The sequence below is a fragment of the Aspergillus brasiliensis genome, assembly GCF_001889945.1.
Source record: "Aspergillus brasiliensis CBS 101740 unplaced genomic scaffold ASPBRscaffold_9, whole genome shotgun sequence".
NCBI lineage: Eukaryota > Fungi > Ascomycota > Eurotiomycetes > Eurotiales > Aspergillaceae > Aspergillus > Aspergillus brasiliensis.
Window position 1 is genome coordinate 192,513 of NW_027137450.1, and position 25,611 is coordinate 218,123.

General features: G+C 52.0%; 12 protein-coding genes and 3 non-coding genes across 15 annotated transcripts; 8 read left to right on the plus strand and 7 right to left on the minus strand.

Annotated features, from left to right (window-relative positions):
• Positions 1 to 353: 353 nt before the first annotated feature.
• ASPBRDRAFT_31732 (putative flavin-containing amine oxidase) lies at positions 354 to 2,209 on the minus strand (the record flags this gene model as incomplete). The annotated part of the gene is made up of 2 exons (XM_067622930.1): positions 354 to 1,418; positions 1,478 to 2,209. The coding sequence occupies 2 exons, from the start codon at positions 2,207 to 2,209 to the stop codon at positions 354 to 356; spliced, it is 1,797 nt and encodes a 598-aa protein (XP_067477077.1).
• A 361-nt stretch (positions 2,210 to 2,570) lies between these two features.
• On the plus strand, positions 2,571 to 4,041 carry ASPBRDRAFT_56613 (alpha-hydroxy acid oxidase; the record flags this gene model as incomplete). Its single annotated transcript, XM_067627596.1, has 8 exons — positions 2,571 to 2,664; positions 2,714 to 2,747; positions 2,799 to 3,136; positions 3,188 to 3,352; positions 3,402 to 3,476; positions 3,527 to 3,780; positions 3,833 to 3,909; positions 3,966 to 4,041. 8 exons carry the CDS (start codon positions 2,571 to 2,573, stop codon positions 4,039 to 4,041), a joined length of 1,113 nt encoding a protein of 370 aa, XP_067477078.1.
• ASPBRDRAFT_45115 (uncharacterized protein) lies at positions 3,614 to 5,752 on the minus strand. Its single transcript, XM_067625331.1, has 3 exons — positions 3,966 to 5,752; positions 3,833 to 3,909; positions 3,614 to 3,780 (listed from the first exon to the last, which is right to left on the minus strand). The coding sequence occupies exon 1, from the start codon at positions 5,725 to 5,727 to the stop codon at positions 4,111 to 4,113; it is 1,617 nt and encodes a 538-aa protein (XP_067477079.1). The 5' UTR covers positions 5,728 to 5,752; the 3' UTR covers positions 3,614 to 3,780; positions 3,833 to 3,909; positions 3,966 to 4,110.
• A 544-nt stretch (positions 5,753 to 6,296) lies between these two features.
• On the plus strand, positions 6,297 to 7,652 carry ASPBRDRAFT_156177 (uncharacterized protein). The gene is made up of 3 exons (XM_067619402.1): positions 6,297 to 6,586; positions 6,671 to 7,202; positions 7,255 to 7,652. Exons 1-3 carry the CDS (start codon positions 6,309 to 6,311, stop codon positions 7,327 to 7,329), a joined length of 885 nt encoding a protein of 294 aa, XP_067477080.1. The 5' UTR covers positions 6,297 to 6,308; the 3' UTR covers positions 7,330 to 7,652.
• On the minus strand, positions 7,406 to 9,586 carry ASPBRDRAFT_130011 (Zn(II)2Cys6 transcription factor; the record flags this gene model as incomplete). Its single annotated transcript, XM_067618191.1, has 2 exons — positions 7,406 to 8,389; positions 8,441 to 9,586. The coding sequence occupies 2 exons, from the start codon at positions 9,584 to 9,586 to the stop codon at positions 7,406 to 7,408; spliced, it is 2,130 nt and encodes a 709-aa protein (XP_067477081.1).
• A 380-nt stretch (positions 9,587 to 9,966) lies between these two features.
• ASPBRDRAFT_130299 (ketopantoate reductase family protein) lies at positions 9,967 to 11,057 on the plus strand (the record flags this gene model as incomplete). Its single annotated transcript, XM_067618218.1, has 2 exons — positions 9,967 to 10,159; positions 10,216 to 11,057. The coding sequence occupies 2 exons, from the start codon at positions 9,967 to 9,969 to the stop codon at positions 11,055 to 11,057; spliced, it is 1,035 nt and encodes a 344-aa protein (XP_067477082.1).
• Positions 11,058 to 11,439: 382 nt separating this feature from the next.
• On the plus strand, positions 11,440 to 15,051 carry ASPBRDRAFT_45119 (uncharacterized protein). The gene is made up of 4 exons (XM_067625332.1): positions 11,440 to 11,949; positions 12,007 to 12,274; positions 12,331 to 14,516; positions 14,587 to 15,051. Exons 1-4 carry the CDS (start codon positions 11,656 to 11,658, stop codon positions 14,986 to 14,988), a joined length of 3,150 nt encoding a protein of 1,049 aa, XP_067477083.1. The 5' UTR covers positions 11,440 to 11,655; the 3' UTR covers positions 14,989 to 15,051.
• A 289-nt stretch (positions 15,052 to 15,340) lies between these two features.
• Positions 15,341 to 16,364, plus strand: ASPBRDRAFT_197551 (DUF3632 domain-containing protein; the record flags this gene model as incomplete). The annotated part of the gene is made up of 3 exons (XM_067621114.1): positions 15,341 to 15,676; positions 15,740 to 15,806; positions 15,928 to 16,364. The coding sequence occupies 3 exons, from the start codon at positions 15,341 to 15,343 to the stop codon at positions 16,362 to 16,364; spliced, it is 840 nt and encodes a 279-aa protein (XP_067477084.1).
• Positions 16,365 to 16,807: 443 nt separating this feature from the next.
• On the minus strand, positions 16,808 to 16,879 carry ASPBRDRAFT_t201. Its single transcript has one exon. It is a non-coding gene; the product is annotated as a tRNA-Ala (tRNA).
• Positions 16,880 to 17,323: 444 nt separating this feature from the next.
• ASPBRDRAFT_181251 (uncharacterized protein) lies at positions 17,324 to 18,286 on the plus strand (the record flags this gene model as incomplete). Its single annotated transcript, XM_067619941.1, has 1 exon — positions 17,324 to 18,286. One exon carries the CDS (start codon positions 17,324 to 17,326, stop codon positions 18,284 to 18,286), a length of 963 nt encoding a protein of 320 aa, XP_067477085.1.
• ASPBRDRAFT_45120 (amidohydrolase family protein) lies at positions 18,251 to 19,845 on the minus strand. Its single transcript, XM_067625333.1, has 3 exons — positions 19,550 to 19,845; positions 18,718 to 19,488; positions 18,251 to 18,669 (listed from the first exon to the last, which is right to left on the minus strand). The coding sequence occupies exons 1-3, from the start codon at positions 19,722 to 19,724 to the stop codon at positions 18,536 to 18,538; spliced, it is 1,080 nt and encodes a 359-aa protein (XP_067477086.1). The 5' UTR covers positions 19,725 to 19,845; the 3' UTR covers positions 18,251 to 18,535.
• Positions 19,846 to 20,330: 485 nt separating this feature from the next.
• Positions 20,331 to 20,402, plus strand: ASPBRDRAFT_t187. Its single transcript has one exon. It is a non-coding gene; the product is annotated as a tRNA-Ala (tRNA).
• Positions 20,403 to 21,264: 862 nt separating this feature from the next.
• Positions 21,265 to 22,462, plus strand: ASPBRDRAFT_208555 (uncharacterized protein). The gene is made up of 2 exons (XM_067621833.1): positions 21,265 to 21,636; positions 21,693 to 22,462. Exons 1-2 carry the CDS (start codon positions 21,423 to 21,425, stop codon positions 22,385 to 22,387), a joined length of 909 nt encoding a protein of 302 aa, XP_067477087.1. The 5' UTR covers positions 21,265 to 21,422; the 3' UTR covers positions 22,388 to 22,462.
• Positions 22,463 to 22,605: 143 nt separating this feature from the next.
• Positions 22,606 to 24,567, minus strand: ASPBRDRAFT_181256 (GMC family oxidoreductase; the record flags this gene model as incomplete). Its single annotated transcript, XM_067619942.1, has 2 exons — positions 22,606 to 24,266; positions 24,331 to 24,567. The coding sequence occupies 2 exons, from the start codon at positions 24,565 to 24,567 to the stop codon at positions 22,638 to 22,640; spliced, it is 1,866 nt and encodes a 621-aa protein (XP_067477088.1). The 3' UTR covers positions 22,606 to 22,637.
• Positions 24,568 to 25,125: 558 nt separating this feature from the next.
• ASPBRDRAFT_t200 lies at positions 25,126 to 25,197 on the minus strand. Its single transcript has one exon. It is a non-coding gene; the product is annotated as a tRNA-Ala (tRNA).
• Between the last annotated feature and the right edge of the window lie 414 nt (positions 25,198 to 25,611).

Genomic DNA, 25,611 nt, shown 5'->3' on the forward strand with positions numbered 1-25,611 from the left:
CGGGGGTACGGCGGCTCACAGCTGCCAGTCCTCATTTTTCAGTTGCCCGTGGACTATGTAGACGGAATGTAGATCTTTATTTCATTCACGGGTTATCCAGATTCTTACTGTTGGAAGAGTTGGTGCTAACATAACACTATAGACAATTTCACTACTACACCCTTTCCAATTGGTTATTTGCATCTCGAAGTAAATCGAGGAACATATTTAGCAAAGATATTTTACCAAGATTTGCATGTATTTTTTTTCTCGTATTTAGTATATAAATAACTCGTGCAATATAACCAATGTCATAACAAGTCCACTCACTCCTTCAGTATCCATGATAGCTAGCACTACACCTCTGTATAGGTTCACAACTGACTCCTGGTCAACCCCTTGACAGCCTCCAACGCCCCCCTCTTCCCACTGCGCACGGCACCCTCCATATATCCCTTCCACTCCTCCGCCGTCTCCGTCCCGACAAAATGCACATCGCGGAAGGGTTCTCTGAGGGCATCCCCAGCCAGGGTCAACACGCCCGGCGGCAATGACGGACAAGGACAGCCCCAACCGGAGAGCTCCTCCGTGGACCACTCATGACCGAGCGCCTCGACAAACTCCCTCTTAGGCAGCTCCTGATCCCCATAAATCGCCCCCAACTGATCCAACAGCGCCACCTCACGCTCTCTCTGACTCCCCAACGCCGACCACTTTCTCCCAGCATCGCCCGCCACAAACGCCGTGAGCACCCACTTCCCACCCTCGGGATCACTCGTATCGCGATAAATCGACGCAGGCCCCACAAACGACTGCGCCAATCCACAGAACCCCCGATCCACCCACCACGCCGTGCGAAACGACAACATCACCTTGGTGTAGTAGCCATATCGGAACGAATCGACCAGCAGCTGCTTCGCCGCAGGTAACTTTGGCTCGAACTGGATAGTCTTGAGGACCGGGGTCGGCACCGAACTAATCACCTTGCGCGCCTTGATCACCAATCCACTCTCCGTCTGCACGTAATTCACCCCCTTTTGCACCTGCGTGATGCCTACCACTCTCTGACCGAACCGGATTGTGTCCGTAGGTAAAGACTTCGCTAAGGTCTTCGCGAAGATCTGCGTCCCCTGTCGCACCCGCAGATACTGCCCGCCGTGTTTCCGGTCCGAGCGCATCTGGAGTAATCCGCCGCCGGACTTGCAGTAGTTGAGGAAGTAGAGGGCGGAGACGTCCTGGGGTTCCTGGCCGAGCATGGCGCGCGTCCAGACGGAGGCGTTGGCGATGGCGGCGGGGCTGGCGTTGCGGGAGTGCAGGTAGGCCAGGAAGGAAAGGGAGTCGAGATGGGGACTCTGCGGACGACTGATCGAGAGGGATTGGCAGTCGAGTTCGGCGGTGTCGCGGATCAGTTCGATTTCTTTTTGCATTTGGGGGGTGATCTGTGCAGTTAGTTAGCCGGGTTCAGTTTATTATAAGATGGAAGGGAAGAGAGGCATACGCATGGAGTCTGTCCGTATGGAAAAGCCGTGATGGCACCGTCCTCCCGTTGTAAAAGACAATTACCCGTCGTGTTCTGCTCGATCAATTCAGCCCCTGCCCGTCGTGCCAGCTCGTACATCATGCTCTGGTTGGTATCGTTGATCCAGGCGGCGCCGAGATCGATCACCCCCGTGCCACTGGGGAGTGGACAAGACCAGGTCTTGCCGCCGACGCGGTCGCGGCCCTCGAGCACGATGCACGGGTGACCGGACTGGAGGGTGGTTTCGGCAGCCATGAGGCCGGACAGGCCGGCGCCGATGATAAGCACATCGGTGGTTTCTGTGGAAGAGGGAAGAGAGAGAGAAGTTGGGACAGAGTCCGGCACCGCAACGGTGGCCTCGATCTCGAATTTCCAGTCCGGAACGGCTAGCTGCGGTACAGGGACGAGAGTAAGGGCGGGTTTGTGGCCAGCCAGCCAAGTTTGTAGGGGCCGAACGTGCAGACGGTTCTTGGGGTCGTAGTTGACGATGTAGACGGTGAGTTTGACGACATCACGAGGGGTCGCGCCGGCGGTGGCGAGCACACGATGCAGATTCACCAGGGCCAGATGGATCTGCGAATTGTAGTCGGCGGGGATAGTGCCTTCAATGGTGCCTGGTTGGCCCGACACATGAAGGTATTTGGTGGCGGTTGACACCACGGCGGGGGCGTGGTAGGCAGAGGAGGTAGCCAAGACAGGTGTTGGAGCCATTGTTAGCGAATTGAAGCTGATAATCAAGGTCTCTGTGTGGTCAAGACGGTGTAAATATAGGGCATGGCCCAACGTCGGAAAGTTGAAGCTGGCTATCTTATCGTGCGGGGAAGTGTTGACTTGCCTGTTTGGAGTGGATCGGGGTGACTTGCCTGCATTATCTACGATCATTTGCCCGTTGGAGCAAGCTCTATCTTATCGCAGATCAACAAGGCAGAAAAGATGGATATTCAATCCGAGGAAGTGCCTTCTCGATGGTCTGTGCCATTGAGTAGGCAATTCCGGAATATATATACCAGTCGTAGATTGTCAGTGCTGGGACTTGCAAATTTGAAAAGTATATACTTTAACACACTGCAATATGGCCAACCGTCCCAAAGACCACGACGCCAAAGTCCTCACTATCGCCGATCTGGCCATCGAGGCCCAGAAACGGCTTCCCCCAGTCGTGCGCGGTAAGCAATTGTCACCATATTAACCTAGTCAATACTAAGACATACATAGACTACTTCAACGAAGGCGCCGGCGACCTCATCACGTACTCTCTCCAATCCCCAGGAAGTCCCCATCCGTACTAAAAAGGTATTAGTCTCAAAGACAACGAAGCAGCCTACAACCGATACAAACTCCTCCCCCGCGTCCTCCGCGACGTCGACACCCTCGACACCAGCACCACCATCTTCGGCAAGAAAGTGAAATTCCCCCTCGGCTTTGCCCCGGCTGCTGCACATAAGCTCGCCCATGCAGATGGCGAAGTAGCCACGTCCCGTGCGGCTGCCGCGCACGATATCCCTATGTGTTTGTCTTCGTGGGCAACGACAGGTATTGAGGATGTGATTGCCCAGGGCACAGGGAATCCGTATGCGATGCAGGTGTCGTTCTTTAGGGATGTGGAGATTACGAGGAGGATTATTCAGAAGGCAGAAAGTGGGTTCCTCATCCTCAGGATATTTATTCAGTGGTACTAATGAAGTACAGAGGCCGGATACAAAGCCCTATTCGTGAGCGTGGATCTTCCCGTACTGGGAAACAGGTTGAACGAGTCCCGGAATAACTTCAATTTCCCGACGGATATGCGGTTTCCGGTGTTAGCAGAGGGGATTGATGAGTTTGGTCTGAAGGATACGTATGAGCGTGGTTATGGTATGCACCTCTCCCTTCCGATTTGCTTATTGGCTATTAATGATGATAGATGGCTCTATTCGCTGGGACAAGACCATTGCCTGGCTACGGCAGAACACAAAGCTCGAGATCTGGCTCAAGGGGGGTACGTCTATCCCACTTCCTCAGCTATTGTGTATAAATTAATGAGAACAGTCTACTCCCCGGAGGACATCCAACTAGCCATCGACCACAAAGTCGACGGCGTCATCATCTCCAACCATGGCGGTCGCCAACTCGACGGTGTCCCTGCCACGCTGGATGCGCTGCGCATCTGTGCGCCTGTGGCGAAAGGGAAGATCCCTCTGGCAGTAGATGGAGGCATCCGACGAGGAGCAGACGTGTTCAAGGCGATTGCGTTGGGGGCGTCGATGTGTTTTGTGGGGAGGATTCCAATCTGGGGGTTGGCAGTAAGCTTCATAACCATATGAGATCCTAACGTGATACTGACTATTGGAATAGTATAACGGCGAGAAAGGCGTCGATCTAGCAGTCAAGCTCCTCTACGACGAGTTCTGTCGCACAATGAAGCTAGCTGGGTAAGTGACACGTCGACATGCAGCAGATACGAATACTAATGATGGAATATATGCAGATGCCGAACTATCGCAGATATCACGCCGGGGCATTTGGCGGTATTAGAGACTAATGGACTATTAGCGAAGCTATAGATGAGAACAAGACTATACATAAATACCATTCATATAGACCAACATCATAAATCCTACACTGAATACAGATTACTCCCACAACTTCCTCCACCACCCCTTCTTCTCTTCTTTATCCCCATCAACCTCCAACGCCTCCACCTCCTCCAACCCAGTAACCAAATCCACCTGTTCCGCCGGAATCCACCAGCCATCCCTCCACCTCACCACGCGATGCGCCGCATAAACCACCACAAAGACAAACAAGCCAATATACGAAGTCAAAAACGACGAGACACTCCAATGGCCATGAAAAAAGACCTGAAAGCCATTACACAGCAACAGAACCGGACAAACCAACGTCGCCACGATGCCCATCCACGGCTGCAATCTCGACCGATACGGAAGGTCCTTCAGACCCTGGGCATTACACGCCGCGCGGAACCTCAGAAAAATAATCCCACAGCACGTCCAGGACGTAAACCCCGCCGTGTTGGTGAGACTCACGAACCAATTAAACGCCGTGCTCGCGCCGGAACTACAATCCATGTAGGCCAGTAAAGAGAATAGCGAGCTACACAGCACAGCGTAGTAGGGCACGCCGTGGCGGGTACAGCGGGTGAAGATCTTCGGGGCGTTACCTGCCCTCGCCAGGGAATATAATGTCCGACTGGACATGTAGAGGTAAGAGTTTGCGGAGGACCACGCGGAGGTGATGATGACGGAGTTGACGACGGAGTCGAGGCCGTGGATGCCCGCGCGTTTGATGGCGATGACCCAGGGGGAGGCGGCGACGCCGGTGCCGTCGGTGAGGCCGGAGGCGTTGCTGGGGCAGATGACGCCAATGGCAAGGACGCCGAGGATGTAGAAGATGATGAGGCGGTAGAAGTACTGCTTCGCGGCGCGGGGGAGGTTCTTGCGCGGGTTTTGCATTTCGCCGGCGGCGATGACCAGGAGTTCTGGGGCGAAGTTGAACGAGAAGACGGAGTAGCAGAGGGTGTAGAGGTAGGCGCAGAAGCGGCCGGTAGGGCCGGAGACGAGGTAGGTGTTGAAGGCTCCTGGGTGGTTCCAGTAGTGGAAGCCGAGACGGGTGTGTTGGTTGGGTCCGCCGCCGAGGAAGAGGACGAAGGAGAGGATGAGGAGGCCGATGATGAGGAAGACTTTGAGCGAGGCGAACCAGAATTCGGACTCGCCGTAGATTTTGACGGGGAAGAAGTTCAGGGCGACGACCACCACTATCATGAGGGTGATCCAGACGGCGAGGGGGACGGGGTTGGACCAGTAGTTGATGACGAGCGCGGCGGCGGTGATTTCGTAGGCGATGATGATGCCGAAGCTGTACCAGTAGAGGAGGCCCATGGCGAAGCCGAGGCTGGGGGAGACGAAGCGCGTGCCGTAGGCGGCCATGGAGCAGCCGCTGAAGGGGAGGTAGGTGTTTATTTCGTTGGTGGCGGTGATGATGGCGTAGACGATGATGCAGATGGTGATGTACGCGAGGAAGATGTTGGCTGGGCCAGCCAGCGCGAGCACTTCGCCGACGCCCACGAAGAGACCGGTGCCTATGGTGCCGCCGATGGCCATCATCTGGGCGTGGCGGGACTTGATGCCGCGCTGGGTGACGAGGGCATCGTGGGGGAGGATCTGGCCTTCGGCGTAGGAGGCAGTGCGGTCGAGCACCTCGAGGGTTTTGTCGTCTGGAGATTTTGCCATGATTCTACAGTGAGATGGATTGAATGGATTGATTCTGGATGACTAGAGTGTAGCTATGTAGAGGATATACAGGCATTTATCAGTTGTCAGGACTGTATGTACAGAATCTGGGGTTACATGGGAATACACTTCGCCTCCGCAGATCCCGATACCAGATAAAGAGCAAGAGATACGAGCCCATTAGTGTCAGTGTGGCTGAAGCAGCGGCATTGAATCAACGAATGTCAGCTGCAGCATTGCGGACAAGCAGCGGGTTGTATCTATCAAACCTTGCTAGTTGGCCTGCAACAAGCCCTGATACTGATATCAGCCAGATCCACCGCCCCGGCTAGCCCGAGGGTTATCAGTTGGCCAGCAAGGCAAGTCTCCCCTGCGGTGTCTTTTGACCTGCCTATTGCATTCGCCCTTGCGTACCCTAACTTTATGCTGAACCATTCGGGCAACTGTCCATGAATCACAGGACTGGGGGATAAAAATCCAGAACTGACATACTCATATATTTCTATATTCCATAATCCAAAGATCCTAACGTGAACGTGAACTCCTTCGTATCCTCACATTGAATAGTTCCAACGCACACCATGTCTTCAACCACAACCACCATCGTGACAACGAAGGAAGACCCTTCGCACACCACCGCCTCAAACACCACAGGCAAATCAGCCATCCAGGCCATCTCCCAAGGAGTCACCCTCCCAGGGATCCCATCCTTCACATCCATCGACAAAAAAAGACGATGGATGCTCGAACACATGGCCGGCGCCTTCAGAGTCTTCGCCCGCAAGGGTTTCTCCGAAGGAATGAGCGGACACATCTCCTTGCGTGATCCAGAACATCCAGACTGCTTCTGGACGAATCCGTAGGCCACCCCCACACCCACAATACAAAACCCAACATTGGTCTAGACCAAGACACATACATCAGCTCACTAACTCCTTCACAGCCTCGGTCTCCACTTCGGCCTCGTCAAAGTATCCGATCTCATTCTCCTCAATCACTCTGGCGAACCCGTCGGCGGCAACTTATCACGGCCAGCCAATGCCGCCGGATTCCAAATCCACGGGGCGTTGCACAAGATGTATCCGCATGTAAACGCAGCGTGCCATGCACATTCAAAATACGGAAAAGCGTGGTCAACGTTCGCCAAGCCATTGGATATGATCAACCAGGATGTCACGATGTTTTACGGTGATGCCCAGGCTGTGTACCCCGAGTTCGGGGGCGTGGTGCTCGAGACGGAGGAGAGTCTGCGGCTGGGGAGACATCTGGGTGATAAGGGGAAGTTGTTGATCCTGCGCAATCATGGGCTTCTTACGGTCGGACAGACGGTTGATGAGGCGGCGTATCTGTTTACGTTGGCGGAGCGGAGCTGCGAGATTCAGTTGCAGGTGGATGCGGCTGCTGTGAGGGGTATGGAGAAGAGGTTTATTGAGCCGGAGGCGGCGGACTTTACGTTCAAGATGACTAGTGATCCGGTGAGTGGTAATGAGTTCTCGGTGCGAGAGGATATATGGCTAACGGAAGCAGGAGGCGTTGTATCATGAGTTTCAGCCGGATTTTGAGATGGAGCGGGCGTTGTGCAAGGATGACTTTTTACAGTAAGTATGGTTTACGATGTGGTTGAATCTGTAAGAGGTATCGGAAATGAGGATAATGAGAAGATGTTTCATCAATGTCGTTATATGTAGAACAAGCTCAGATTACTCTCCCGCATAACCTCTGGCCAACTGGTGCTGGCGCTGCTATTCAGCGGCTGTCGTTGTCTCTCCCAAACCTGCCGTGCTATCTTCAGCGCCAGCTTAAACGTCCCCAGTCCGCTCTTTCTTGCTGACGTCTCGAACCAGCCCGCGAACCAGTCTTGCAGCGTAGGATCCAAAGCTTCGCAGGCGGCGATGAACGCCGCCCAGATAAAAGGTGCAGCTACGCGGGTCGATGGCATATCGTCTCGTTCTACCTGAGCCAGGGCGTCGCGGACTTGCCACGCTTTGTCTTGGAGAATCATCGGATCCACGTCGTAGATCCTCCGATAGAAGAAGATGAGAAGGGCTTTGTGAAGGGCTGAGAGCGTCAGACGGATGACCGTGGCGTTTGTCTGAGCAACGATACTATCTGGATCTGCATCTGACATTGACGGCGGTCGCCAGGTAGAAATGCATCGCTCCAGACTCCGCGCCCGTGCGGAGAACTGCTTAAAGTCCAACGCACCCGTATAGCTGCCCATGTCCGAGAGGTCACGCTCATTGCCCAGTCTTGTTACCTGTGATAGTAGGAATAGTAGAGACTCCGGCAGACCAAAGACCTGCGGATACATGGTCGACTCCCACCGGCCCGGAATCTCCAAGTGCAAGTCATTCTCTCCCTGGTGCTGCTCCTTCAACTCACTCATCCGCTGGTCCAATCGGCCCTCCCACTGCCGAAGCCGGAACGAGCGAGATGAAGCAATCGAGCGCACAGTATCGGGGGATGCATGGTCGGATTCGATCTCTACGTGGGACACAGGGAGAACGGAGGTGCTCTCGTGGAAGATACGGAGATAGACATAGCAATGGTGCAATAAGCGGACCTTGCGCGATTTCCGTGTTTTAGGCATGCCACGAAAACGGACCCAATTCTCACAGTCCAACAGACATCGTCGCACCCGCTCCGTGCTTCCCTGGTAGGCCTATGTGCATGGTGAGACTTGTACTCTGCTCAGGTGCGCTGTGATGCTTACCGAAACGGTGTTCATGCACAGCAAGGCGACGAGGACGTCTTTGTACTTGGCCTTTTTGACGCTAGACGACGCATCGTGCAACGCGCGTTTGAGGTAGTTTTGGGCTTCGACGGCAAAGGTCTCTGCCTGTTTTTGCCAATATTCGCCTGCGCTGCGCGTCAACGAAGATAGACGCTGGGTGAAGGCTGTGGTGGCAAGAATTGCGTAGAAGATAGACATCCGGGTGTTGTTGGCCAATTCCCCCATGGTCAACAAAGCCAAGGCCTCCATGGCGGGCGGCAAGTAGAGCATACTCCAGGGGCTCTTGTCCAGCTGGATGGGGGTGAACAGCTGGGTTACATTCTTTGTGTATGCAGACAGCAAGAAGGGGGCATCTGGCGGGGCCAGATTAGTCACAGATGGAGCATATCGAATTTCAGGTGAAGTTAACAAGGATGCTTGCAGAGGAATCGATGATGGTCCCATAAGAAATCCCCCCGATAAGGATTGCGGCGAAATCCCATCACTATCCACGGAAGGTAGGGTTGTGGCGAAGAAGTCCTGGGCATCCAAGTCGGCAGACACATCTACATTCACATGGCCGAATAGACACTCCATAAGGGGATCATTGCTGAAGGCATCATCCAGAGACATTTCCAGCCCAACATTTACCGGAAGTTCTTCCGCCTGAGGAAGGGGGTCGTCACCCTGGTCCATCGGGGCTTCGGGGAGGTCCATCTCAGTTTGAACCACCCGAAAGGCACCAAAAGGGCCCATGCGGGTCGTGAAGTTGGAATTAGTTTCTTGCTCCTTGTCTTCACATTGATCGTCGATCTTGGTCAGGAGGGTATGGACATCATCCAAGTCCAGGCTGTCAGTCAACTGCTCACTCATGCGCTGACGCATGTCCTCGGTGAACAAAGGACGACGACATCGCGAGCCCTGGCTGTCGCTCGCATCGAACAACAGCCGGATCTCGTATCTCTCACAGACGAGCCCCGCCCGCTCACACACGACGCAAGATGGCCGAGTCTCATCACACTTTGCATGGCGCCGACGACAGGTCTTGCATCCTCCCAAGGAACGAGAGCGCCCTGGGGTATCACTTGGCTTGCCAGGGCGAGCAGGGGCCTCAGTGGTGGTGGTGACGACGGCCCCTGATGTCATTGAGTCCGATAAGCCGTAGATATGAGAAGCAATCGATAGGGTATGTAGTGAGTGAGGGGAAAGATGGGGAGCGAGGAGAGTTGCCTTGAGGATAACTGGGAAGGTGAGGGCGGAATGGCCTTCCTTTTTGGTGCTGCGGGCAAGCGGGGTTGGTTGATGGAGTTGAAGCCTAAGAAGATTATCGCGACGATCGGCCGCTTGCTGATAGTCTCGATGATAGTCTCGATAAGGCCGTGATAGCATCATCTTATCAAACAGGCAGGTTAACTCCAGGCACCTGCAAGGTGGTTATTCGCCTCGCAGCCATTTATAACATCGCCATTAAGATCCGATAACAGATTGGCTCTCACCCCTCGTCCACATCTCCCCTCCTCCTCATCATGCAAGACAAAGCCAACATTCTGCTAATCGGCTGCGGTGGTATCGGCACCATCGCTGCGCTGAACTTGGAAATCGGAGGCAAAGCCACTGTTACTGCTGTTCTGCGTTCAAATTACGAGCATGTCAAAGCTCACGGCTTCTCCATCAGGTCGATCGACCACGGAGAGGTGAAGGGCTTCCGACCGTCCATCTGTAGGCAGCCACTTCACTCCACACCAACAAGTTCTCACTGACAGTCGCCTTTCCAGTGCGCAACACCATCCCAGACGTGGAGAAAGAGGATCTCCCTCCCTACAGGTACATCGTCGTCACCACCAAGAACTACCCCGATGTGCCCCCGACCGTAGCAGACATCATCCGCCCCGCCGTCACTCGGGGCTACACACGCATCGCTCTCGTCCAGAACGGCCTGAACATAGAAAAGCCCCTTATTGAGGCCTTCCCAGAAAATATCATCCTCTCCGGTGTCAGCTTTTGTGGCTCCCACCAGGTCTCCCTCGGCGAGATCGTGCACGAAGACGATGACGAGGTCTACGTGGGCGCTTTCCGCAACCCCAATTTAAACCCCGACGACGAGGACGCGGCCGCCAAAGAATACTGTGAGATCTATGGGGCCGGTGGCAAGTGCAGTCCTCAATTCAACCCCAACGTCGGGTTCAGTCGCTGGCGGAAGCTGCTGTACAATGCCTGCTTGAACAGCATCTGTGCCATCACCGATCTGGACACCGGTCGGATTCAGCTGGCAGACGGCGCCATTGACAATCTAGTCCGACCGGCCATGGAGGAGATCCGCGCAGGTGCCAAGGCATGTGGACATGACCTGCCACCCGAGCTGGTAGACTTCATGATTAAGATGGATCCCATTACCATGTACAATCCACCCAGCATGCAGGTGGACATACGCAATGGTCGGTTCTGTGAGTATGAGAATATCGTGGGAGAGGCATTGAAGGAAGGAAAGGCCAGGGGAGTCCCCATGCCGACATTAACCGTGTTGTATGGCATCCTCAAAGCCATCCAGTGGCGGACCAAGGAGAGGAAGGGGCTGGTGGAGATTCCGGAGCCAGAGGACCACACGGTTAAGAAGTAATGGAGTAATGAATGATGATGACTAGACTAAATTGATGATAATAGCTTAACATCTATCTGAATGGATGAATAAGGGGTCCGAAGACACAACTGATTAAAACGAAGGAGAACATTATCGGCAGATCAGTGTACCGATCCCGCTAGTTGGGGCACGGTGGCTGTAATCTGATGTGACTACTGGCTAGAGTTTTATTACTGTAATAGATTCCAGTGAATAACTTCAGCAAAGGGCGAAGACAGTGAAGGTTCTGGTGGGAGCAGCCGAGCGGGAGCATCCGTGGCTTACGTTGGAAACATGAGTAGATGAAGGATTCGGGGGCCAAAGGATCCATTCTTCGTCAGACAGCAATCCTCCGGACGATGGAGTCAAGTATACGAAGCATCAAGGCCAATGAACGGACTGGTAGAGTGCAGAAATGTGGATGAACATTGTTTCGGTGCCATTCTCGTCATCAAAGCCAAGCGGAGTGAGCCTCGCCATCTGATATAAGATCGTCCCATCAGCATCAGCAATAGTCTTGTGCTTCATTTCATGTCAAGCTACTGCCTACTGTCTTGAAGTGTCAAGGAAAACTGCTAGAAGCAGGGAATCAGTGGTCATGGCTCTCAATGCACCAGTCCTCCGCAAACGGCTTCTGACCACTGAAATAGATGCCATCGCTGAGAGTAATCCTGGAAGACGATTCTGTGTGATGCCCAGAGGCTCGGAGCTATCAGATGGCCTGCAAGAAATTTCAATCAAGGACCTCTCGCGCGGCATCAACTTTCTGTGCTGGTGGATAGAAGCGCAAGCTGCTAATGGTGCACCGGCTGGGTCAACTGTAGCATACATGGGTGCCAATGATATTCGCTACTTTATGTTCATCATTGCCTGTCATAAGACCGGCTACAAGGTGGGATATTTCTGGCTCATATAGACCTTCAGCTATAGACTGACCCTTATCCAATAGCCATTACTGCCGTCGAGCAAAAACTCCGACGAAGCCCAGTTATATTTGCTAGATGAGACCAAGTGTAATCGATTCTTCTACAGCGCTGAGCGAGAGCGCAAGGCTACAGAGCTCAAGCAGCTCCGTCCTGAACTAGAGATATTTGAAATACCAGCACTGGATGCGATCTTGAATAGAGAAGAGGGCCCACGCTTCTACCCCTTTACCCAATCCTACGAGGAGGCTGAGGATGAGGTCTTTTTGATCGTGCACAGCTCTGGATCAACAGGTATGACGTCTAACTTCACCATATAGCGAATCCGGCTAATTAAGCTCACTTTTCAGGAATGCCCAAGCCTATTCCCCTAACCCATGGCTACTTCAGTACCTTGGATGCCATTGCCTACCTCCCACGTCCAGGCGGACGGAGACTTACGATCTTCTCCGATCTCAGCCCGGAGAACCTTGTTCTCAGCGTTGTTCCCTTCTTTCACATGATGGGGATTCTCGCTTTCACCGAATCCATTTTCCACTCTGTGCCCTTCCTCTACGGACCAGAGAAGCCACTTTCCGTGGACTTCCTAACCGACCTCATCAAACTAGGCCGACCTACGACGGCGCTTCTTCCCCCGTCAATCCTTGACGATGTATCATTATCCCAGGAAGCTCTAGCCACATTAGGCACAATGGAAAGTGTTTACTTCGGTGGTGCTCCGCTCTCATCAGAGACAGGGGACAAGGTCCGCAAGTACACGAAACTAATCACAGCACTGGGGTCGACCGAAACAAGCATCATTCCTTCGATAGTCCCGGAAATGGACGAAGATTACGGATATCTCGAATGGAACCCCAATTACGGCGCAGTCATGGAGCACATCGGAGATGAAATCTATGAGCTGGTCATTCCTCGTCCGCCCACGCGCGATTATCACGGTATCTGTCATACATTTCCCTCCTTCACAGAGTACCACACCAAAGATCTCTTCACACGGCATCCGTCTAATCCTCAACTGTGGAAGCATCATGGTCGTCTAGACGATGTTATCGTTCTGAGTAATGGGTTCAAATTCAATCCTGTCATTCTGGAGACCATGATCGAGGCGCATCCTCTGATCTCCCGAGCATTGGTGGTCGGAAAGGGACAGTTCCACACTGCTTTACTGGTCGAACCATACTGGGATGAGTTCGATTCATACCTTGACCCCAGAGCTTTCATTGCCGATATCTGGCCTGCGGTGGAAGAAGCAAACAAGACGGTAGCAGCCCATGGACGAATCATGAGAGACAAGATCATTCTTTCAAGGAGGGACAGGCCATTCCAAACCACCCCGAAAGGTTCGACGCGAAGGGCGGCTGTAGTTAAAGACTATGCCGATGAGATTGACGCTCTCTACGCCACGAGCGACGAGGAAACAGTTGCAGTCGACGAGCTTCCAGCAAGCCCGGACTTGTCGAATCTCACTAGATACGTTCATGACTTGGTTTCTAAGACCCTTCAACGATCCGACTTTGGTCCTCAGGAAGACCTCTACAAACTTGGTCTCGACTCGTTGCAGACCATCCAGCTCGCCAAGTATCTGCGCAGCGCCCTACATTTATACCGTGATGGTGCCGGCACAGTCGAGCTGACGACCCAAATGGTCTACGCAAATCCGACCGTGGAGAAACTGGCTCAGGTAGTTGTGCGGGTCCTGAATGGTGACAATGCGACAGAGATCTCCCGCCCAGAGAAACTCAACGGTCTCATTGAAAAGTACACATCCGACCTACCGACCCAAGACTATATTCCATATCAAAGGACAAAAACTGCTACGGAATCTACAGCCATACTGACAGGCTCCACGGGCTCATTGGGAACCTACCTCCTGCATACCCTTCTAGAGAATCCGAGTGTCGCTAAAATCTACTGCTTCAACCGCAGCGACGCCCAAGTGAAACAAGAAACCATCTTTCAACAGAAGGGCCTTCACATCACTCCAGCCGCCCTCAAGAAGGTGGAATATCTAACCGTCTCCTTCGGTGACGCACAATTCGGTCTCTCCTCGTCCAAGTACAAATCCCTCCTCACCACTGTAACATCGGTCATCCACAACGCCTGGAAAGTCGACTTCAACCACAGCGTCGACTCGTTCGAAGACCCACACATCCGCAGTGTACGGCATTTCATTGACTTCAGTCTCCAGAGCACTCATCGCGCGCACATTCACTTCATCTCATCAGTGAGCACTGTCGGTGCCTGGACCTGGGATATGGGATCAACAATCCCTGAAAGCCCACTCGAAGATAGCAAGGCATGCCCGAGCCAAGGATACGGTGAGTCCAAGTACATCTCCGAGCGGATATGTCATGAGGCAAGCCGCAGGTCAGGCGTCCCGACTACCGTATATCGCGTGGGACAAATAGCAGGTCCGGCCACAGCAAAGGGTCTATGGAATCCCCAGGACTGGCTGCCTACCATTATCAAGACATCAAAGGCGATAGGGCTGGTTCCAGATACATTGGGCTCGAGGGTTGTTGATTGGATTGCTGTGGTATGACTCCCCTCACCTCCGACTAGTAAATTGCTATGTATAACTGCTGATGTACTATTTTGGGACGCAGGACACCCTCGCCCGCATAATCACCGAAATCATTCACACCCGTACCCTAGCAGAGGGTTCGACCTCCCCAAGCGCAGTATTCCACCTCGTAAACCCGGCAAAAACAACCTGGGAAGCACTCGTCCCTGCCGTCCAAGAGGTGTACCCGGCCATGAAGCCAGTCAGTTTCACAAAGTGGGTGGAGCATCTTGAAGAACTCAGCATGAAAAGTCCATCGGAGCAGGAGATCGCAGAGAAGCCTGCTCTCAAGCTACTAGAGTTTTACCGTGAGTTTGCGGAAGATACTACACTGCTGGTGCCACTTGCGGTGGACAAGGCCAAGGAGGCAAGCGATACTATGGCGGCACTGGGCCCAGTTACCAGAGATAACATGAGGTATTGGTTGATGCAGTGGTCGTTCTAAGGTTACTATTAGCTTTTACTCAATATTGCGTAGCTATAAGTCAATCAAAGCCATCTCACAGGCGAAGATCAGTTGTAACCTGTTTAGATTCGAGTCACGACGCATAGTGGAAAGGCGTCCAACGGCCCTGTATGCTTGCCGGATTTGGTTCCCTGGCACCTTCCTGCTGTATTGGCTGCAGGTCATGTCTTCTGGCCCGCCGATGAGACTTGTATTCTGGTCAACTCACCATCTTACTTTTTCGCGATCATCCATCCACTTGTTCAGTCTTTTCAGAGTACCAATATCCGTCATTCATTCAATTATACTATTTGCTCAACAGCAACCCAAATCCATCTTTTGCTTAGACGCCATGGCTTGGCTGGAGTTGTTCGGTGGGGAGAATGAAGTCAACAGGGAGATGAAAGGCACCTATTCGCGATTGGGAGCCTTCCGAATCATAAAGGAGTGCCTCGAGCCACATTCGACTATGACCGTTGAGCAAACCGCACAAGCGCTGCATGAGCTGCTCCCCGCACCAGATGATCGTGCATTTCCCGGCGGAGGTGACTTGTTCGGGAACCTCATCCTTGAACTATCACAGCAGATCGATTACGACAATGCTGCTCAAGACCGCTTAGTGCAGGTGCTTCAGAGACTGCAAGACTCGGACCGAGTGAAAAAACATATCCGTGCTGGCGCTGCCGGTGTGAGTCGTACCTACCTGCAGCTAACATAGCCTGTGTCAATAGAGGATCCTAACATCTTATAGCAGGGATACGGTCGCTATGAATCGATGCCACAGATGATGTTCAGCTTAGAGTATTATGCTGCGTCTCGTACGTCTGGGTTCCTTTCCCTCCTTCCCAGAGCCCATACGTTCTTTACAGCATCCATACGTGCAACAAAGCCCCGTCATACTCGCAATATAAGTGATCATGGCAGACTGACAACTCCTAGGCCTGGACAAGGATAAAAACGAAGAGTACTTTCTCAATCTGCGGGCCTTTATCGCGCGACTTTGCAGAGCCGGAGTTATGCAAGGTCAGGCTTGGCTGGTTGAGGAAATGCGGATCGCCTTGGAAGATTCGCTACCAGGCGGCAATATCGATATCGCATCCATCATGGGCGCTGCGATTATTATCTTGTTTGCTGGGGAATGGTTGTATAACGAGGTTGTCCGGGCACCCAAGTGTCACGAAATCGATCATAACGACTTGTGGGAAACCGGTACCTACTACAATGGTCCTCGACATGGCCTCGCGAGGTGGAAACACTGGCAAAGGCAGCTTGTGAGGGTGGATCAGATAGTAAGGCTCGACCAGGAGAGTAGGCGACTTATACTTCGTGCTGCGTGGTATATGCAAGGGATGGCACAGTGCCTTGTCCTCTACTAGATGATGTTTTGTTAGGCTATTCGCCATGTGCTTTTAGTCTTTGGTGGTTTCCTCGACTTAGATAGATATGAAGCAATTTTATCATTAACTCGTGGCACTTTCCTTGTAGCGCCAGCAGAACTCTCTGTCTGGTAAAGATTTAGTAGGTCTCTATGAAAATGTTTTCGAATGGTCTGAAGATCGCGTAGATGTGGTAGTAACCTGCCGCATTGGGTTCTTCATATTTCATACCTATCGAACTCCTGGAGCGCGGCTGGCTACTTGACGGTGGATAGGTTGTAGCATGCAAGAGGAAGACAATCGACGAGCTTATCTACTGGAATCCAGCGCGCACTACGCTGGGAGGAAAGAATTTTGATAAGGATAATATAATAATAGATAACGAAATTGAGAAACAAGAAGGGAAGGAAGCGGAAGAAAAAGAAAAACAAAAAAGAAACAGCTGGAGCTGCGGGGAATCGAACCCCGGACCTCTCCCATGCTAAGGGAATATTATACCACTAAACCACAGCCCCTTTGCTGTTGAAAACCTGCTGGTTATTTTGCACTACCAGCAAACATACAAGCCTCTAGATGTCTTCAGGGCTATAGTTAACTAGTTAACTAGTTATTCCTCGTATGATTACAAATTGAATAGTTTAGTTACCTACCAAATCGTTCAGGGTGTAAGCAAGTCGGACTTTGGGGATCAAGGTCCGGAGTTTACGGTGATGATACTTTATCTCCTGCCATGTTTCACGTTGTTTCCTATTTCTAAGCAGCGAGCAGGATTCATTGAATGCCGGCATGTAGCTTCAACCCGGGGAAGCTAATTGTGATGGAACTCTCAATTTACGAGCAAGGCACTCTCCAACATATAAAGCCTTGCCAAGTTCCCTTCAGATGCAGAGAAATAGATCATCGCACACTGCATTGAATCAAGTACCGAGTAAAACCAATCATCATCTCCAAGATTTACAATGCCCACCTTCGACGCAACAGCCAGCAGCGAACAGGTCATCGACACCTTCGCATCCAACATCAAAGGCAAGACCTTCGTCATCACCGGTGCCGGCAAGCCCAGCATCGGCAGTCAAATAGCCACATCTGTCGCCAAAGCCGCACCAGCACATATCCTCATTGCCTCACGCACGCTCAGCAAAGTCCAACCCGTGCTCGACGAGATCCACGCCATCGACAGCACCATCAAGACCACAGCGGTGCAGGTCGACCTAACCGACCATGACTCGGTCCGCCGCGCCGCAGGCGAGATCCTCGCCGCGGCATCCAAGATCGATGTCCTGATCAACAGCGCCGGAGTGATGGCAATCAAGGACTACACTCTGGACAAGCAGGGGATAGAGCTTCAACTCTCCGCTAACCACGTCGGGCATTTCCTCCTTACCAACCTGCTCGTGCCAGCCCTCGTAGCTGCTGGATCCGCCCGTGTAGTCAATCTAACCAGTTCTGGGTACCTCGTTTCGCCGTTCCGTTTCGACGATTGGAACTTCTCAGACGGGAAAGCATACGACCCCTGGACTGGATACGGGCAGGCAAAGACGGCTAATATCCTATTCACATACGGCTTGACCCAACGGCTCAAGCATCAGGGCATTGCAGCTGTGGCTGTTCATCCGGGCTATAACGGCGATACTAAACTTGGCGCTCACCTCACTTGGGACGATTATGCTGAGATTCCTGCTGCCGCGATACGGAATACCGGAAAGGAGTTTGTGTTCGAGGAGCCCCGGTTCAAGACGTATACTCAGATTGCGGCGACGCCGTTGATCGCGGCTTTGGATCCGGAGTTGCAGGCGATGGCTCCGGTGTTTATGCAGAATAGTGTGGTTAGTGAGGCTGCGCAGCATGCTCGGGATCCTGGGAGTGTGGAGGCTTTGTGGAGGTTGAGTGAGGAGCTTGTTGGGAGGGAGTTTCGGTATTAGATCTGAGAAGAATATTTAGGACGAGCTGTGTGGATGGCTGGGTTGCAGTCTAGTACCTCCCTTACGCTTGAGCATGTCTAGTTTTGATATATTGGCAGATGTATAGTCAAGTCTTGCAGGATGCACCCTATTGTTAATTTTTCTTTTCTTTGCTGATATAGATCTACCCGCAAATCTTAAGTATTGTCGAATGGTATTCAGAGTTTGGACTACTCCTCATATCGCCTCTCTGCTAAGTGACATTCTAGATCAACTTCTAGACAGGAGTTTCTGCGCATTCCCAAAATATACCATATCCCGAAGCTCCTCGTTCATATGGAACGCATCCAGATTCTCCCTGTAACCAGCTACTTTGATTGGGGGAGCATTGGGGTAGTCGGACCCTACTTCTTCAGCATCAGACAGTATATACCAGGTATTGGAGTACTCACCATACATGATATGATCATGCGGTATCAAATCCAGCAACAGATTCAGTACCGCCGGCGCACTCGAAAGAGCAAGATCATAGTAAAACGAGCGCAGCGCCTCCATGAACTCAAAGTACGTCTTGCCATAGGGACCCTGCTGAGCCATGGTATCCCGGGACGTCACCGCCAGCCGCGAAATCAGATACGGTAACGTCCCACCCGCATGGGATAGAATCTTAGGACAGTTCGGGAACTGTTGCGTGACATTATTGACGATCATATCCACAGCAGTCCGCGTAGTTTCCTGCGGGAAGTCGAGCATTGGAGGCGGCATAATCGAATCAATCCAGTTAGTGTCCTCTGGCATGGTAGGATGGATATGAACCACGGCTCTGCGGGCATCTAGTTCCTTCCAGATGGGAGTGAACTGAGGGTGACCTAGGTAGTTGTTTCCCTCGCCGTAGCGAGTGAACAATGTGACCCCGTCGGCTTTGAGCGTGTCGAGGGAGTATTCTATCTCGGCCAGGGTACCAGGTACATCCAGAAGAGAAGGCAGCGCAGCAAAGAATCCGATCTGCTCGGGGTACTGGTCGCGCAGGCTCGCGGCATACTCATTCACCCTTCGGGCCAGCGACCGTGCCGTGTCGTTGTTACCTGTGATGACTGCACCTGGGGTGGTCAAAGACAGGATGGCTTTTCGGACACCGTTGTCTTGCATGTCCTGGAGAGACTCCTCGACGGTCCATGCGGGGACTGGTAGGCCGGTCGGGTCGCCGCCTGCATCTTCGACGGCTGGGTGTGTGTCATGGAGATTAGAGCGGGGTCTAAGTCGGGACCAGATAATCCTACGTACCTTGGCGATAGAAATCTGGGACGAAGTGGTGGTGGATGTCTATCTTCTGCGGTAGCTGCTGGGCCAGGACGGTGCTGCTATTGTCCATGGTGGTCGGATATTCCGGGCTTATGCCACCGGTAGACATACCCAGGAAGCTTGTAACTCCGGTTGGGAGGTAAGGAAGAATTCGCATTGTGGTAAGGCCAGCAGGTATCTAGCTTTTAGTTGATAATTCAGGTGACTTCATGGCTTCGTGACTTTGGTGCGGTTTGGGCTGCTGTTGTTGTTGCGCAGCTGTACCCGATCCCTTGCATGGCAGCTGGGTGTCAGCTACCAATAACGTGTTCGAGGAATTTGCCCATTGTATTCCCTTTTTTTAGCTGTCTTGGTGAAGCAAATATCGGACTTATGTATGTCAGGTCTACCCTGGTTGCAGTTTCTTGTCGATTTGAGTTCTTATTGATGGTGTAGTGATGCTGCTTGACCGCAGCATGATGAAGGAACAACCGTCCACTGGTAGCGAATATATATAAGGAACCAGTGCTATCAAGACGGAGCAACATCACGAGGACCGAGTTGATTTTATACCGTCAAAAGCAAGATTCTATCGTCGGATAAACTCACAGTATCAACAAATATAGCAAAGGGAAGCTATTCTCCTGAAAAAAAGGCATGCTTCTTCACTGTACAGCACGTGGTGAGCTATGGTGACCAGCAATGATTCTGGTGGGTAAGCAGCGTGAACATGGACCTAGTGCTGTCTCATAAAGCAAAAACTGCAGGCCTTCTTCAACAAAAAGGGGCTGTGGTTTAGTGGTATAATATTCCCTTAGCATGGGAGAGGTCCGGGGTTCGATTCCCCGCAGCTCCATTTTTTGTGCTTTTCATTTTGTCAATGCTCTCCCGTGGGTTCATTGTCCAGTTCAATTCGGGTATCTGACTGGTCAATTACCGCGCCTTTTTGCCGGTTCATATCCACTTACCAATTGGGCAGCTTGATGGTAGCCGTGTACGGAGTAGCAACGCTCAATCCCGCCCAAGTCATACAGGTCCATCATCCGGGATTGTAACTCTTCCAAAAAGCACACTTCTCAGATGCTGTCCCCGAATATCTGCTTACTGAAGTGTCATGGTCAATGTTCTGGTCAAATCCTTCTGACATCCATGTTAACCACAAGGGGCCTGAAGTTGACATAGGCCAGTGAGAGCCTACACATGCAGAATGCACGAATGGCACCTGCGATATCAGCTCCCGTACATCGGTGTAACGATTTAATGTACATAGTCCCGACCAGGATACGATAACATGCTCCGATTGTCGGCTAGTTTCCGCTGTAGTGCGAAGAGCAGGTTGAATGAAACGATTTCATCTACCCAAAAGACGGAGCGGAGGTTTTCACACGAATATGCCGAATACACAAATGTTAGATAGCGTGGAGTTAAAGGTACACACTTCCATTTTGTCCTCTAGAGCCCGAATGTTGAGCTATCACCATCCTAGCCAAGCCACAGTAGCGCAGACGCACCGCATGATCAATATCCACCATGTACACTGACCTCTTGTTGCTAGAAGGTCAACATAGGTAACAGATACTAACCTCAAAGCCACTGCACACTTGTATCCGAGCCTCGTGGCTTTAGACGACACATGGCAATACTGGACCGGACCCTCGTTCCATTCACTCGATCAAGGCAGCCGGCCTCTCTGCGTAACGCAAAGACGGTGACTTACAGGGATAGCCTTTCCGCGTGGGATAAAAACAGAACAGCAGCCCGGGGTGGCTGAGCCAGCAATTAACTCAATTGTCGCATCTCTCAAAATATTGGGGCCCCTGTTGATCGATGCTGCTCTAGTTGTTTCCCATGCATACTGGACGAACGCAGTCTCACAATGCGACTCCAACGAGATTCCGACAGATTCGCGTACTTTGTATGCATCTTGCTTGCCCTTCAATACAGATGTCTTGTTCAAGCAGAGAGCTTTACCTATCCCACCGCGACCGAGTTTCAGTTCATAGTGGGAGACCTGGTCAATGTCTCATGGGATGTGTTAACATCACGCGTTTCTCTCTATGAAGTGTGCAATACTCAAGTTCCTTTGCTATGTCAGTATCTCCACAACTGCTACCATTGACCATTGAACCCTGCTGATAGAATCTAGTAAATGTCACCAATCCCTACAGCTATGTGTGGAACGCAACTCGCGACAACTACAGAGAGTCCGGCTGCGCTTTCGAGCTCGATTCACTGAACATGTTCGGTAATCTTGACCCACCAGTACTCACCAGTGTCAAGTTTGGCGTGAGCAAGCGTCAAAAAGATGACCCTCCGCCTGAGTTGTACAACTTCTATGACGAGGTCAGCAGCACGTCTAGCAGCACAACTAGCAGTACGTCCAGCGCTACTCCAGCGACGTCCACCTCTAGCACCACTTCGGCCACATCCACCTTTACGTCTTCATCACATAATACAAGCACCACGGTGGCCGAGACAACGGCAGCATCTTCTATCCCAGCTACCACCGATAACGGTGGACTTACTGTCGCACAAAAGGTCGGGATCGGTCTCGGCGTCCCACTAGTAGTGCTGGCAATATCCACTGTTGGAGCATTGATCTTCTGGTATCGCCGTCGATCGCAGAGGGGGAGTGGGTTAGACGAGAATCCAGATGAACCCACATCCTCTGGGATGGTTGACGCAGCAAAGGCTCCATTAGATCATCGCATGTCCAGGGCCGAAACAGTAATCGCAGAACTCCCGTCGCCGTCTTTCCCAATGGAAGGTATAGAAGAAGTGGTGAATCATCGACCGATAAGCGAAATAATGGGAACGCCTCGGAATGAGCTTGGTACGTGAGTAGTTTGCATGGGATGTACATAATGTGCTATGATGATTGTCTGGGCAGCTATGTGGTTGCACATGAACCGTGCTAATAAGTAATGTTTGTCATTTGGATAATTATTTGTGTTACCTCTGATACCGAGTTTTCAATAGCAAAGAGCAGGTGAGTACTACTAGCCATTCACTCTTGACCATACTCTCAACAAATACTCAGCCGAACCTGCCAGCCATTCCACACTATAGTGAATAATCCCAATGCAAACACCTACTCAGCAAGCCCATAATCCTCCTTGATCAAATACGCCGCCTTCTCAGCAACCGCATACACCACCGCCGCCAACGACGGACTCACCATCATCGGCACAACACTCGCATCCACGACCCTCAACCCTTTCACCCTCTTGACCCTCAACCTCTCATCCACCACCATCCCCAACGCACACGTGCCAACCAAGTGCTGAAATGGAATCGTATTCTCCCTAACAAACCTCTTCACCTCATCCCTAACACCAATATCCACCCGTGGATCCGGCCTCACCTTCCTCGCAACCTTATCCCTAACAAACTCCGACCTAAACACCCTCTCCGCAAACCCCACCCCCGCAGCAAGCACATCCACATCAGCCGGATGCGCCAACAGCCCGGGACTAATATCCGGAGGCTCTTTCGGATCATCCGAAACCACATGTACCCGTCCCCTCGAAACTGGATGCATCTGGCTCGTCGTGATCGAGAAGCAATCGTTATAACCCGACGGCGGACCGGACATGACCGCGCCGAGATTATCGACCGCGTGAGCGGTACTGAAGTTCTCAGGCGCACACATGTACTGGATACAGGGACAGGTCGGGTCCTGGATACGTGCTGCTAGGATTTTCCGTTGCTTATTCTGGAGAACGGTGTCCTGCTTCGTTGATGCGTTCTTGGGATCTAAGAAACATGCGACTGTGTCCTCGAGGTCATGCTGTTCGACTTGTGTCGCGTAGGAAGTGTACCCTGTTATACTCAACGATCCGGACAGTGCACCGCTGTGTTCCTCTTCGTAGAGTCTCTGATGTTCCGCGAAGATATCCTTGTCCCGAAGTAACGAGTCGACCGAGGTATACCCCGATGCTAGTTCATATACCACAGAGCACAGTGCCTGCTCTTGCAGGTTATTGCCGACGTCCATGTTCGGAACGATACATGGGATGCCGACGCGACAGAGTACATTCGGATCGCCTATCCCCGATAGTTCTAGGAGCCGTGGGCTGTGCACCGTACCTGCGCTGAGGATGACTTCCTTGCGTGGGCGGACTGTATATGATATCCCCTGATATAGGAGTTCCACCCCCGTTGCCTGGCGCTCGCTGTGCTCGTTCGTCCCGAGAGTGATCTTGCATACGAGTGCGTCTGTTAACACACGCAGATTCGAACGACCGGCATGGTGGTTCGGGGCTAGATACTCGCTCGCGGCGTAGCTGCGCAGTGGCTTGCCGGTGCGATCGATTGTGAACAGCGTGCGGTAGAATCCCAAATGGGTTCCGGCATACGGTTCCCGTGGTCGCGATAATCCAGAGACGGTATCAAGAGCAGGTAGGAGATCTCTCTCGAATGGCGCATGCCAGGTCCCGAATGAATTGTGGATCGGGCCATCAGTTCCATGGAGATCTGGCTCCAGCGGACAGGTATCCATATCTCGGGAGGTGATATTGGGTTGATCTACCTCCAACTTCTCATGTTTCTTGAAATACGGGAGTAGATCGGACCACGACCACCCTTTTACTCCTGTAGTCTTGCCCCAGTCGTTTATTTCGTCTGCCGTGGGTCGGCCCGACATCATGAAGTTGAAACCGCTGGAGCCCCCGAGCATTTTGCCGCAGTGCGTGGTGTAGGTTCGGTTGTTTGCGCCGGTCTAGGTAGTATGACGATAGTGAGTTTAGATGTTTCATAGCTGTGGTAATTGGTGTAGGACGCACCTGTGGAGCAGATCGGAAGCACCAATCGTACTCTGGATCCTTCAGGGTCATGGCCATCCCCGTAGGCGTGTCCACTTTGGGATCACCTATTCGCGAGAGTCCAGCTTCGATGACTCCGACGCGGATGCTGGCGTTTTCGGATAAACGGGCAGCAAGGACCAGGCCTGCGGTGCCTCCGCCGACGATGATGAAGTCGAAGGTGTCGTGGATAAAGTCTGTTATCGGAGTCGGTTCCATTGTCAGCTCGTGGGTGGATTGCCGGTTAGTGGGTTGGGTGCATCTCGACATGAAGGAGATAGAGAGCGTCTAGTTCTTGATACAGATGCAGGTATTGAGGGTGATTCCTGAAGGGACTGCAGAGCAAGCATCATATATCCTGGATCTGGTCGGGGTCCATGACTTCAGCGGCGCTGGTGATAGAGTGTAAACTATAACTATGTACCACTCCGCGACCAGATATATAAGCTCTAGGCAAGAGAAAGAGGACATATTTAGGGTTCTACCCTGTCCGTGCTACATGTTCTAGCCAGGTAGTCGCCATTGCCGCGAACAGTGACCGACCAGTGTATAGTATAATGCTATTTTAGATTCCCATACATGATCTGGATAGGCGAGACAACCACTGAGCTGCTCGATGCATAAGAACTCATTCAAGATTTACCGATTCCTTCAAAGCACCCGTAGGGAAAGTTGAATGTATAGAATCAGGAGCCAAAAAAAAAGAATGCCTCCAATACACCTGCGGTAGTCCCCACTCCCATACACGGATGAGGATAAAAAACAAAAAAGAACAGCTGGAGCTGCGGGGAATCGAACCCCGGACCTCTCCCATGCTAAGGGAATATTATACCACTAAACCACAGCCCCTTTGCTGTTGAAGACTTGCTGGTTATTTTGCAATACAAGGTAAATGTAAACTACATGCCCATGTGAGGCAGCATCTGCCAGTCATGGCTCTCCGTCACATGTGAATGACTCTCTGCATTAGTCCTCGATGAATAGTCGGGAGATGGATATTTAGCCTATTATGATGAATACAGTCTCTAGTGCATTAACGAATTGTCGAGGCCTGCGTCGGGCCACCAGATACGTAGGTATCCTTATCAGCCTGAAGCAGGGCTTACTGGGCAGCATCAAATCCTTGCTCGTGCAGCAATTAGTACTAAATGGTATTTCTAGAAAGGGAATACTATGTAACTTTTAATATACGTGGCCTAGTGCCCACTCCAATAGCAAAATCCGAAGGGAAAAATTAAAACTGATACCCAAAGCACCTCCATC